The sequence below is a fragment of the Dipodomys ordii genome, unplaced genomic scaffold, assembly GCF_000151885.1.
Source record: "Dipodomys ordii isolate 6190 unplaced genomic scaffold, Dord_2.0 Scaffold1, whole genome shotgun sequence".
NCBI lineage: Eukaryota > Metazoa > Chordata > Mammalia > Rodentia > Heteromyidae > Dipodomys > Dipodomys ordii.
In genome coordinates, this window is record NW_012267217.1 from 56,176,675 (window position 1) to 56,191,135 (window position 14,461).

Genomic DNA, 14,461 nt, shown 5'->3' on the forward strand with positions numbered 1-14,461 from the left:
TTCCTTCCTTCCTTTCTTTCTTTCTTTCTTTCTTTCTTTCTTTCTTTCTTTCTTTCTTTCTTTCTTTCTTTCTTTCTTTCTTTCTTTCTTTCTTTCTTTCATTGTGGGGCTTGAGCTCAGCCTGGGCACTGCTCCTCGGCTAGTACTCTACCACTTGAGCCACAGTGCCACTTCCAGTTTTCTGGTGGTTAATTGGAGATGAGTCTCATGGACTTTCCTGCCCGGGCTGGCTTTGAACCGCGATCCTCAGATCTCAGCCTCCTGAGTAGCTAGGTTTACAGGTGTGAGCCACCGGCACCAAGCAATTTCTCCCATTTCTATATGTTAGTGTCAATAGAATGGGCTCTGGGAAGTGAAAGTCACATATTTTTGCCACCTGACTTTGTTGTGGTTGATTTTATGCTCATCTGTAGTTCAGGAACTTCTTATCTGGTTTCTGGACTTCTTAGGGCCAAATAGAAGCTGGGTTTTCCTCTTGTGTCGTCCCAGGGTGTTACTCCCCTCACCATATTTCTTTTGTGGGTACTGACGACTGGTGCTCACCTGCTTCCCCTGTTGGGTTGAGTGTGACTGTGTGGAAGCCATTTCCTTTTTACATTTCTATGAGTGTTCCATAATTTTTTGAATAAATGCTTAGAAAATAAGTACATGTGTCACTTAAAACTACATCAGTGATTCTTCTTCTTCTTTTTTTTTTGGGGGGGTCGGTCGTGGGGCTTGAACTCTGGGCCTGGGCGCTGTCCCTCAGCTCTTCAGCTCAAGGCAAGCACTCTACCACTTGAGCCACAGCGCCACTTCAGTGATTCTTCTTGATCTTCTTGATTCTTCCCTGTCTTTCACACTGTGCTTACATTTTCTCTGCAGTTATGAGTCAGAGGGTGTTTGGTCTGTAGTGATAGCAAAGCATTCTATTCTGTCCTCACATAGTGATATCCTGGCTTAGTCACAAGATTCTACTTAAACTTTGTTTTTAATTTCTCAATTATTCTTTTTTGTTGTTGTTGTTGGTCATGGCGTTTGAACTCTGGGCCTGGGCGCTGTCCCTCAGCTCTTCAGCTCAAGGCTAGTGCTCTACCACTTGAGCCACAGCGCCATTTCTGGCTTTTTCTGCTTATGTGGTACTGAGGAATTGAACCCAGGGCCTCATGCATGCAAGGCAAGCGCTCTACCACTGAGCCACCTTCCCAGCCCTTCTCAATTATTTTATAAATACAGTTCTCTTTTCCTTTCTCCTAGATCCCAGTCCTGAGATGTACGTGGTTTACACCTTGGTGTGTGTCCTCCCTAGGTCAACAAATATAGATACATTATACTTATCTGGCTTGGGTTGCAATGTGTTTTCTTTTTCCTTTTTAAAATCTTTTAATATTTTAATTTTGCTAAGACCTTTATACATTTCTCATGCCTGTGCCTTTTTTTTTTTTTTAAATCTCAGCAAGTCTGGAAAAGTTTGAAATCCCACTAAAAATTCGTTTGAGTCCTGAGCCGTGGACCCCCGAAACTGGCCTGGTGACAGATGCTTTCAAGTTGAAGCGCAAAGAGCTCAAAACACACTACCAGGCGGACATTGAGCGGATGTATGGAAGGAAGTGATCATTCCCTCGGGCATCCGTTGCTCCCCTGAGCTCAGATCAAATAGGAAAATACTTGAAATGCATGTCTCGACCCTGAGGCGGACTCCATCCCTCGTCCTACACCGAGGTTGTTACTTCTCATGCCACCATTTCTCACTGACAGGATTAGTAAAGTATTAAGACAGCAAATTTGTGTCTGTCTCCTCTTTGCTCTCTTCCAGCTTCACCTTTCCACCACGACTGGACTTGTCAGCAGGAGAATTTCTCTCAGTCACATTGGGAAGCAGTGATTTTAAAACCTCAAGTTTTTAAACATGATTTATATGTTCTGTATAGTGTTCAGTTTGTAACTTTTTAAAGTTTGGATGTATAGAGGGATAAATAGGAAAATATAAGAATTGGTTATTTGGGGGCTTTTTTACTTATTGTATTTAAAAATACAAGAGTATTGATGTGAAATTATGTAAATTTCAAATGCTTATGAATCAAATCATTGTTGAACAAAAGATTTGTTGCTGTGTAATTATTGTCTTGTATGCATTTGAGAGAAATAAATATACCTATACTTATGTTTTAAGAAATGGAGGACTTGTTACTATATGTCTGCCAGCGTCTTGGTTGAAACAAAGCCACAGGAGAGGGTTGGGCTTTATTGTAAGGGAGAAAGCCAGCACAGCGGATGTAGTAGCCAGCAGGAGATGTAGTCTGCAGCCGACTGCCAGAATGTTCAGTGTTTTCTCCTTAGCTGGTGGAACTAGTAGAAGATCCAAAGTTAACGGGAATTTTAAAGTCACTGAATAGGAAGTTATTAAATGGCCAAATGTACATTTGGTTGGACAACTAAATGTATTTATGAGCACAAGAGCTCATTACAACCTCTCTCCTCTTCCCCCCCCCCCCCCCAGCAATGTGCCCACTTGACTCTTAGGCAGACTAACTGCCTCCCAACCCATCTGTGCCCCTCCCCCGACCCCGCCCCTTTGAGTACTTCTTAGAGGATCTCTGGGCTCTGGCCCATATTCTGCCCCACAAGATATCTTGCTCAGCCTTGATGCTGACGCCATCACCATCCTCACATACACATAGCATCTCTCTTGGTTGCAAGAACATTGGTCCTGAGAACATTGGTGTAAGTCCTCTGAGAATTACAACAAACCCAACAAGTGTCACAAATACATCAAAAGTAACTACCAGATTCAAGGTACCAGTGGCTCACACCAGTAATGCTAGCTGCTCAGGAGGATGTAGTTCTGAAGGATGTAATTCAAAGCCAACCCAGACAAGTCCATGAGACTCATCTCCAATTATGCACCCAAAAAACCAGGAGTGGAGCTGTGGCTCAAGTAGTAGAGTGCTATCCTAAGCAGAAACACTCGGGGACAGCATCCAGGCCCTCAGTTCAAACCCCAGGGCTGGCACACATACTACAAAGCAACTACCAGAACCTCTCCCTCCCCACTTCCCTCCCTCCTTCCTTCCGTTATAAACAATTCACTATTTCATATGTTTTTTGAGTCATCTGAGGAATTGGTTTGTTTCTTCCTTTCTTGGGAATGCACTAATAAGTACACCACCGCCTCAGTTTGCATTTGTCATCAACTACCTTGATGTGAAGAATAACTTCTTTGCTGGCCTTTCTGCATTTGTTTCTACTCTGTTCCCATACTACTGCTGGCTGACCTTGCTAAAATATAACTTTAATGGCTCCTTTAAAATTGCTTATTGTGCTCTATAGTTCACCTATTTAAAGCATAAGCTCCATGCTTTTTCTTGTACTAATAGAGTTGGGAAAATGTCACTACAATCTAATTTTAAGAACATGTACAAAGTACTCAAAGGAAACTGCCCATGATTACTCAGTTCTCATCTCTTTTCCCATACCCATCTCAGACAACTATGAATTTAGTTCCTACCTTTGTGGATTTGTATATTTAGATTGTGGCTATTCATATAAAATATGTTATTCTGTTACTGACTCCTTTTACTTAGGTTCATAGTCCCTCCTTGCTTTAGCTTGTGTTACTACCTCTGGATTTTTTTTTTTTGTCTAGCTCCCTATTCTCATTTTTTAAACTTTAAATATTTTAATGTTATTATAAAGGTGATATAGAGTGGGTCCAGTTATATATCAAGTAAGGAGTACATTTCTTTGTGGACAATATCACTCCTTCCCTCTGTAAACATCTGAAATTATGTTAAGTAGTTGCACAAAGGAGTTCCCATTTAACAAAGCAATTTATTAAAACGCATCTTGATCAATATCCCTTCTAACCTTCTCACCCATCCCTCCCAGCCTGCCCCTTCCCTCACCCTTCATTTTGTACACTATACATTGGATCTTTGACTGTTTTTCCCCCTCTTCTCTGTTCATTTAACCTTTTCCCATTGACTCCACCTCACCCTTTTTCAAGTGCCCATTTGCTGGTGTTTATATTGTTGAACTTTACTTTTGTCTTTCTAAGGAATTACAGTATTTGAGTTCTCCTTTGAGTCTACCATATTTTAGGTAATACATTTGTATACATTTGCATACAACCCGACTATTTACTATTTAAAGTTTATAAACTACATGTAGCTTCTATATATAAAGGAAAACATGTATCCTTTGACTTTGTGGGCCTGATTTACTTCACTTAACACATTTTTCTTCAAGTCTTTCCATTATCTGGATTTTTTATTACAATGAGTTTCCACGTTTGCAATCATTACAATTTTGTTTTTTTTGGGGGGTGGGGTGGGGTGGGCTTTGTCGGTTGTGGGACTGAACTCTGGGCCTGGGCACTATCCCTCAGCTCTTCAGCTCAAGGTTAGCCCTCTACCACTACAGCTACAGCTACAGCCACTTCCGGCTTTTTCTGCTTATGTGGTGCTGAAGAATCGAACCCAGGTGCCTCATGCATGCAAGGCAAGCACTCTACCACTGAGCCACCTTCCCAGCCCATGTCATTACAATTTTCCAATAGCTGTTTTGTTTTAATCTTTGTACTTTACACTTGAGATAACATTTTGTTCTTGTTTTATGTGTATATTTACCATTTAGAACTTCCTTTTTTGTGTGCTGTATAACAATTTATTTCCATATTAGTTGAAGTCATTAAAAATTGTCTCTGTCCTGAAATGATTGGTCATCTTTGTTATCCATTCAAATTGAAGAATGAGACAGTAACAATCTCATCATGCACACAGACAGAATCTATGAAACATGACAGGACTGGATGGGTGGCTGGCTGTTTTAAATGCCAGGATGTGGAGATGGGTCCATTTGATTTGCTTCAAGGAAACTCTGATGATTACATTGGAGGATGAGAATGGTGGAGAAACTTCAGGTTTGTGGGGCAGAGCTGCAGACAGCTATCCCTTGGTTTTGAATACTGAAGCTCTTCAGAGTTGGCAGAGTGAACACATGGGTTGTTACTAAAACACATTTTCTTCCAGGAGACGCCCATCCTTCTGAGCTACTTCATTTTGTTTCCATCCATACCCCAGGCTTTGGCCATTTGCTAAATCTTCCTCAGTAGCAACCTCCATCCCTTAGAAATGTATTATCTTGGACACTGCTGCCCTTTTCATGAATTTATGTGGGAGAGGAGTCAAATGCACACATATCCAACCTTCTGTTTAGAGACGGATTTTCCAGGGTCTACTTATGAGTTGAATGACTGAAATCAGGATAGGTTTCTGTTTGGGTGACTAGATTTTTTTTTAATATGCAGAAGTACAATAAGGAAGGAATCCTGTTTTATTCTTTGTGGGTTTATATGAGATAGCCCGGTATCTTTGGTGTGAGAAGTGCTCCATTTCTCAGCTTACAAGTCTATCCTTACAAACACAATTCACCACAGGAAAAAAAGCTCACACAGCTAGTGAGCCATTTCACTGCGGATTATGGCCTTTTATTGGCAGTCTTGGCTGTCTATAGTTGCAATATCTGGGAAGGATAAGAAAACAGGGCTCTGTGTGGTAAGATTCATATTTGAACCTTCTGTTCTCTTGATTTCCCTTTGGTTTCAGAAAAAAATATGTATCACTTGGGGTTTTTTATTATCCCTTATTTCTGGCTTTGGTTTGTTTATTTGTTTTGGTTTACTAGGGCAAGTGTGTTATTTCCTCTTGGCATTTCCAAGTTTTCTGAGCTAAGTGACATCCTTCCCTTCCTTCCCCACAGCCATGGACACGTGTCTCTGCTCCTCCCCCTGCTCTAGCCCATTTATCCCCCAATGTACTCTGGATATTCTCCCCTTTAAAAGAAAACCAACTTGGTGAGTTCAGTTCATCCAAATAAAAACCACTGAGTGGAGCAGCGTGACATGGTACTTAAGTCCCCTAGGTCACATTTTTTGGCAAATGATTGTGTCCTGAAACTGTCATTCCCAGGATGTGTGGCTTACTCATCATCAAATACATGGCATTTTCTTAGTCTTGGAATGTTCCATCTCCATGAAACCCTGGTGGAGGGGGAGGGAGGGGACAACCCTTTCTATTACCAGTGGGAAAAAGTTTATTATGAACAATTGCATTGAACCATAATAGGATTTACCTAGCCCGCTGGGGCCTCGTGGAATCGATGACTGGTCCAGGATGGAATTCACTCCAGGAAAGCTGGGAGATTCCTTGTTCCACCATATTTTGAAAAACCTCTCTGTCATGGTTTTATACTCCATTAATCAATAACACTACCCTGATTAGTTCACAAGGCATATTGAATGCAATTTTGGAGCAGAATGAACTAAAATACACAGTTCAAGACACCATATTACAGATAATATAGGAGAAAGAGCATTGAGGTTTTTGGAGGGACTGAGTAGTAAAACTTTTGTATAATAAGTTACTACCTCTTCTTCTATCTCTGTTTCTCCTAACAATTTTGGTCTACTATCATCTATCCATCTAACTATCATCTATCTATCTATCATCTATCTCTAATATATAACAATTCATCCCATTGTAGTAATATATAACATAATATTTGCTGTTTTTAACCTTTTTAAGTATACCAAACACAATTCCAGTGGCATCTGCTTCATCCACAATTCAAATTCAAATTCAAATTCTCAATATCCATTTCCAGAATGCCATCATTTCAAATTCCACAACCACTAAACACCAAAATCTCCAGCCTTTCCTTCCCATAATCTCTGTCTCTCTTTTTGTCTCTCAACTTCCGTATTCTAGCTGCCTTGGTGGAAGCATACAGTGTTTGTCTTTTTTATGTCTCACTTCACTTCGTATAGATAGACATCATCAAGGTTCACACAAGCATATTTCAGAATCTCTTTCCTTTCTAAGGTGTGCTAACTCATTGCGTGTTTATTCATTCATCAATGGGCATTGGGTTGCTTCATGTTTTGGCCACTGTCAATACATCAGTGCTCAAAAATCTGCTTGAGTTTGCACTTTCAATCTCTTTTGGGTCTGTCTCCGGAAGAGGAATTGCAGGATCCTGTGTAAATTTGTTTGACTTTTGGAGGCATCACCACAGCCTCAGCACCCTAACTTACAGCTGAGAAAATCGGGCTCAAACAGGTGAAGCTCCCAGCCTGGGTCACACAGCTAACCTGTGAGGAGAGGTACTGTAGGCAATGCTTTCCCTAAATTGTCCCTCAATGTTTATTCTCTCTCTTCCCCTTCTAATGGTAATTGAGATACACAGGCCTCAAGTTTAAATTCATTTATGACTGCATACTCTTTCTTTTGGGGGGGGGAGGGGTCCAGTCATGGGGCCTGAACTCTGGGCCTGGGCGCTGTCCCTCAGCTCTTCAGCTCAAGGCTAGCGCTCTACCACTTGAGTCACAGCGCCACTTCCGGCTTTTTCCTTTTTGCTGATGTGGTGCTGAGGAATCGAACCCAGGGCCTCGAGCATGCAAGGCAAGCGCTCTACCACTGAGCCACCTTCCCAGCCCTACACCCTGCTTTCTAGGTGACCTTTCTCCTCTTTCCTCTAACACAATGCTTGCTTGGCATTGACCTCTTAGATGGGTATGATTGATATCAAGCTGTTCCCTCTATCAGGTATCTTTACAACTAAAACTCGGCTTCAGACAGTGGAATGAAGGGCATCACAGAACTCTCCACATGATGACAGGTATTGAGTTACAGCCAGAGGTCCACCAGCCTCTCCTGCTGCTGCTGGCCTTGGACTAAGACAGCCACTGTGGATGCTGAGGCGTGAGTGATCGCAGTTTTCTGGTCTGGGGGAAGGGACTGGAGTCTGACAGAGAGCCTTAAGCAGCCTCCACTTGGTGAGCTCGGAAGAAGTCTGCTTTTCCTGGGTAAGAGTGAGAATCGCAGACTTCAAACAGGCCAAGGAGCATTGGGGACTGCTGAAGAGACATCAGGAAGTCCAAGTATTTCTCCCATACTTGTGTGGATATTGGAAAAGAATGGCCTCTCATGCAGTTCCCAGGATGCCCACAAGATGGTGCAGAAACGCCGTTCGCAGCCTATCCTCTGATCCAACACCCTCCAGGGCCGCTTGGCCTAGGCAAGGGGGATGGAGCTGGATTGGAGAACAGGATCACCGCGGCCGAGATACCGTCGGTATTTTATGCATTCTGATTCAACACTTGATTCCAAATCGAGTTCCTTGTCAACGACATGATATCACAGAAGCTCCCACAACCATCATTGTAAGAGATCAGTGTTAGATAGAGACAAAAAGAGACTCTCACTGGGGAGACAGTGATAAGAACCAGCCCAGCCTTTAGAGAGTTTCTGTATTTTATCATCGATTCACAAATTCACTAAGGGATCGGAGGATGATAAGGGGCGGAGGGGGGGGGGAAGGGGGGTGTTGAATTGTAGGGGTGGAGGTGAAGAGCTAAGCATGGGCACAGAAGACTTCCCTGAGAAGCTGATTTGAAAGACAGGTCACACAGTTGGGGAATCACCTCTTCTAGTCAGACAGAAGTCCTGGGATGATAGCCAGGAAGCCTCTGTGGATGCTGGGGAGGAAAACAGGTAGGGTCTCACAGGGTGTGAGTCAGAGGGATACTGCTGGGGGTCGGGGGGAGGGGAGGAAGAATGCAGAGGGTGGAGGCCCAATTGCCAACACAAGACCTGGCAGCATTGAATAAGGATTTTGTCTTGTGCTGGGATGGATGGGAGCCACCGGGAAGTCTGAAGAGAGGAGTGGCAAGACACTACTTACATTTTATAAGGCCACCTCTGTCCTGGGTTGAGAAGGGGGTAAATGGAAGAGCAGGGGACTTGTGAGGGAATAACTGGTGTGGTCCAGAGAGATGGAGAGGGAAGTGGATGGACTTGCACATCCACTGGGGTTTGAATAGTCTTTGAGTCAGTAAGTTTGATGGTTGGCTGAAGGAATGTTTGAGGGAGAGACCAAGGTGGTTGAACACGGGCTCATCCTGCTCACTGAGCAGGGGGCAGATGGACTTGCCACTAACTGAGATGAACTGGAAGAACAGAGTTGCTGTTGTTGTTTTTGGGAAAGGATCAGGAACACACAGGAGCTCAGTTCTAGAGTCGAAGAGTCTCAGATGCCCTTGAAATGTCTAAGCAGAAGAGTGAGGGTGGAGTAAAAAGGTCTGCAGATGATGGTTGTGTGTGTGTGTGTGTGTGTGTGTGTGTATGTGTATGGATGTGCGCGTGTACACGTGCAATGTGCACACATGCCAATGCTGGGGCTTGAACTCAGGGCCTCATGATCTTGCTTGGCATTCTTGCTCAAGGCTGGCATTTGAGCCATACCTCTACTCCTAGCTTTTTGCTAGTAAATCAGCAATAAGAGTTGTATGGACTTTTCTGACCAGACTAGCTTCAAACTGTGATCTTTACATCTCAGCCTCCTGAGAAGCTAGGGTTACAGGTGTGAGCTACCAACACCTGTCTGTAAATGATGTTTAAAGACATAGACTAGGGTAAAGTACACAAAGTAGAGTCCAAGGATGGAGCAGGAATGAATTCCAGAAGTTGATGAGGGGAAAAAGGGCAGCCAAGGAGATTGGATCCAGGGGGACCCGTGAAACCAGGTAAAACCTGAGCCCTAAAGTCTGGCATTTGGAAGCCATGAAAGGTAAGGGCCAATCAGAAGGGTGAGGTGAGGCATATCAGTTGCAGCTACTGGGCACGTGACTCTCAGCCTGAGCTTCTCATGTTTGAGGTGTGTAATGTCTTGCTGTTGTGGGCTGGGCTATGCCCAGTAAGTGGGTGCCATCAGATGCCAGTGGCATCTGGACAACCTAAAAGTGTTCCACAAGCTGCCATACGACCCTTGTGAAGACAGAAATCACCCCCAGTCAAGACCCATTACATGTGTCTCATTTCTCACTCTGGAAAATGCTTGCTAAATGCCTCTATGTGGAGACCAACGTCCCCTTTTCCAGTCATGGAAACAGTTTTCCATGATCTCTTGCTTTCGGCACAGGCCCGGTTTCCATGACATCTATCTCCCCAACGATGGAACACTGGAGGTTATGATTTCGCTTTCTTCCTCTAAAATAGCATTTAGGAGATTTCAGGCATGATAGTGTCTGCCATAGAAGAATAAAACCAGGGTGAATAAAGGAGGACTGCTGGGCCCCCTTCTCTCCAGCCTCTTCATCCCTGGTAGCCTTCCAAAATAACCAATGAGAAACTTGTCTCTTCCTGCTTCTAGATAAGAGAGCAGATTGTTTTTCTGCCATTGAAAATAAACTTAATTTATTGCTTTGCTTCAATTTCATTAAAAATCTCTCCCTCCCTTACATACACACACAAACACACACACACACACACACACACACAGAGTTTTTTTTTTAAAGTGGTAACTTGTTAGATGTCATAGTTAGATGTCATAGAAAGTCTTACTGAGCACATACTGGGTGATTATTTTATTTTTGTAATTTATTTATATTTTGGGTCAGGTTGTGGGCCTTGAAGTCAAGGCCTACGCACTGTCCTTGAGCTTTTTTGCTCAAGGCTAGCTTACTACCACGTGGAGCCACAGTTTGCCTTCTGTTTTTAAGTGGCTAATTGGAGATAAGAATCTCACACAGACTTTCCTGCCCAGGCTGGCTTTGAATTGTAACCCTCAGCTATCAGCCTCTTGAGTAGCTAGGATTACAAGTGTGAACTACCAGTGCCTGACTTGTAATTCTTTTTTCTGGATGTCAGCCAGTTATCTTCAGATGCCAAGCTCCTGGGCCAGTACCAGATTCTCAACAAAAAGTCTTCAGAGTGAAAGTGACAAATTGGCTTCCACTCTTTTTATTCTGTTTTGTGTAGATGTTCAAGGTAGTGGCTGGTTTCAGTGGGAAGGGAGAGATTCTGGAAGGAGAGAGGGGCCTTGGATACAGAGGAGCAGGAAGCCCCGGACATTGGAGGGACTGGCAGTCTGCCTATGCCTATGCTATGCTCATTGAGCTCTCTGGGCAAGCTTCCTGAGGGCTAATCACATGGAGAAGTGAATGAAATTACTCTTTCAGATGCCAGTACCATAAGTCTGGGTACAGAAGCCGCCCATTCCAGAGATTCACAAAGCCTGTCACCGTCCTCAGGGATGTTGAAGGACTGGGACCCAGACATTGTGGGAGGCCCACGTGGGAATTTTTTTGCCCATTATTTGACTTTGTGAACCTGACTTCCATGAAAACAACAACAACAACAACAACAATTTCCTTTTTTAATGCCCGTTGTAAGGTCCCAGAAGATCTGTAAGTGAGCAAAATGAATTTTCAGAATTTTATTTTTATTATCTTCAAGTATTTGTACAAAGGAGTTACCATTCAACAAGTCATTGAGTGAATACAATGCATCCTGATCAATGCCATCCCTTTCACCATTCTCCCCCATCCCTTCCAATTCTGCCCCTCCCCTCAATTTCCTTTATTTTCTAGGATGGGCACAGTCTCCCCTTCTTCATTGGTTTCCCTGCTCCAGCTTTCATTATCTTACTGATTCCAGATGTTGAATTCAGGGCCTCTCACACCTGCTTTAACTTGCTTACCTCATGGCTGGCGCTTTACCATTTGAGCCATATCTCTAGCTTAGCTTTTTGAGCATTATTTTGAAGATGGACCCTTTTGGACTTTACTGCCAAGGCTGGCTTTGAACCTTGATCCTTCAGATCTCAGTCTCCGGAGTAGCAAGAAATCTAGACATGATCTGCTGGTACCTGGCTAATTTGTTACTTTTTTGTTTGGAATAGACCAATCTTGAACATGTGGCAGTCTTTTCCTGTCCTCTTTTCACTCTTCCTTTTTGTCTTGGCAATAAACATGATCATTAAGCGCTGTTAGGTTCACAGTGCCTTGTACAACCATCCTGGTGGCCTATGTCAGAACAAATTGCTGAGCCTCTGTTTACTAAAGGAGCTTAGGTATGTTTATGTGATCTGATCAATTACATGAAGTGTCCATGACTTCATGTCTACCTTCTTTTGAGGTCTACTGGTTTTGAAGAAATGCCTACTTCCTATGTTTTCTTCCTTAGAGTGTCCCTGGTAAGGAAGGCTGGATAACTCTATTTATTTGGGATGGAAAAGCCACTAGTTACCCAAAATGAATGACCACTACTGCCCATCCCCTTCCCATATTTGTAACGGAGACTCTTTTCCATCCCTCTTTTGTTTGTGTGTCTGCCAGTGTTAGGGCTTGAACTCAGGACCTAGGCATTGTCCTGGAGCTTTTTATGCTTAAGGCTACTGCTCTATCACTTCAGCCACAGCTCTACTTTCTGATTTTTGGGTAGTTTACTGGAGATAAGCCCTGTCAGGGCTGGCTTCAAACCATGATCCTCAGATCTCAGCCTCCTGAGTAGCTAGGATTACAGGCGTTGAGCCACAGGCACCTGGCTATTTTTTATGGTAACATTCTAGCACCAACCTAAGAGTTTCTTCTCTCCTAGTAGCAGGGAGAGCAAGACTAATGGAAGACACTCTTCAATAAAGTCTTGGCTTGCTTTGGAACAATTAATCCTACAATTACATCTGTTATTTAGGGAATGTCTCCGCTGTGGGAACATAATGGTTCCCTGTCAGGTCTTAACTGTTTTCTTTCACAGAGTTGTCTTTTAAGCAGGAGGGCAGAAATCTGTGCATTCACTTGTGGTCTTCTGCCATCAGCAGTGATCTCTCTTTCAGAACCTTAATGACTACAATGGTTCATAAAGAAACATGATTAAGTTGGACACAGGTGGCTCATGCATATAAGCCTAGCTATTCAGGAGGCTGAGTATTAACGTTTGAAACCAGCCCAGCCAAAAAAGTCTATGACACTCATCTCTAATTAACCACCAAAATGTCAGGAGTGGAGCTGTGGCTCAAATAGTAGAGCACCAGCCGTGGGTAAGAAAGCTATGAGAGAGTGCCCCATCCCTGAGTTCAAGTCCCATTATGGAAACAAAACAAAAAGATGTAACAAGCAAAAACCTCACAGTTAAATGATAAGACACTTCTGAGGCTAATAAAAATAACGATAACATAAGCAGGTATTTGTTGGCCAGTCATCGAGGTCTAAGATACAACACAAAGGCTTTTATATTTTATATTATTATATTTGCTTTCCCCAATATTCACATGAGGTAGGTACTATCGTTTATATATATATGAGTCAAGCTGAGTCTCAGTGAGATTTAAAACGCTTGCTTGAAGCTAGTATGGGGGTAGATTGTCATCAACCTTAGTCTGCTAGACTCTCAGCTCACAGTCTTAAATGATCTTATGTTATACTCGAGCTATTGCCACGGTCGCTGTGCAGTGAGAACATCGGATCCTCATGGCGTCTAGTTCACCGATTCTGTCCCTCTGTCCCTGAGGACTGTGGGCTTCAACATGGCTGCCAGTGTGTGTGGGTGGAGGGTTTGTGATGTTCATCTCCCTTCTTTATGGCATCCCCATAGAAAGATGAGAATAAAATAACAACCTCATTCTTCATCATCTAATCACTCCAGGAGGTCAAATTAAAGACGAAGCCCTGAACACGCCAATATTATTAGTCTTGACCAACAAGGGCGAGATAGCCCATTAGGTAATACCAAGCTCTTGGCATGTCACTGATTTCTTAATTAGCAGTTTGGAACTCATAGCTCGAGAAAAAATAAAAGCAAAACTCCATGACCCTACTTTGTCCTAATTGCCAATTGAGCTGTTCTCTGAGGCCTTGCTCTGTGTATTTTCAAAACCTCATATTGCCACTAGCAATTTCAAGATCACTCAGGGAGACTTCTAAATATCTTCAGAGATGTCACCTCTCTGCAAGTGTTATTTGCACTAATGAGACCCCAGGGCAGGGCGACCTGTCTTCCTCCTCCCCCACTCAGGCTCTGTTCTTTGCTGTTGATTGCCACCGGCTGTCTTCATCGGCTCTGTTTCCTTGGAATGTCTGCTTGGATTTTAAACTCTTTACTTTTACCTCTCTCAGAGAAGAAAAGTGCCTCGGGCTTCAGGCTGTGCATTTTTGTACAACTGGACTCAATGGTCTGTCTTCATTGAAGAGGAAGCTTTGGATACAGACTCCAGGACATACCTATTGTGTGCTGTGCTTAGTTCCAGCTGTGTGCAGCAACCAAGGAGTATGTGTCTACAGTGTCTTCAGTGCTCAGGGGGTTTGCAATCTAATATAGAGGAAAAGAGGTAGCAACATGAGACTGTAACACAGGAAGATATAGAAGCTTCTCTCTCTCTCTCTCACACACACACACACACCACACACACACACACACACACACACACACACACACTCTTTCTCAGCACTGGGGTTTGATTTCCAAACCTCACACTCAATAGGCAAGTGCTCTTCTACTTGAACCACATCCCCAGTCTTTTTTGCCTTAGTTATACTATGGACATGGTCTTGTGCTTTTGCTTAGGGACTGGCCTCAAACCATGAGCCTTCTACTTAGGTCTGCTGTGTAGCTGGGATTATTTTAAGTAATTGTACAAAGGTGTTTCT

At 43.2% G+C, this 14,461-nt stretch overlaps 1 protein-coding gene across 1 annotated transcript in view; it reads left to right on the plus strand.

Annotated features, from left to right (window-relative positions):
- The window catches only part of Acsl3 (acyl-CoA synthetase long-chain family member 3), a 30,223-nt gene extending 28,056 nt beyond the window's left edge, over nucleotides 1-2,167 (plus strand). The window contains exon 15 of the mRNA XM_013010723.1: nucleotides 1,436-2,167. Coding sequence (XP_012866177.1) covers nucleotides 1,436-1,593 — 158 coding nt within the window. The 3' untranslated portion in view covers nucleotides 1,594-2,167. The remainder of the gene's footprint in view (nucleotides 1-1,435) is intronic.
- The last annotated feature ends 12,294 nt before the right edge of the window (nucleotides 2,168-14,461 follow it).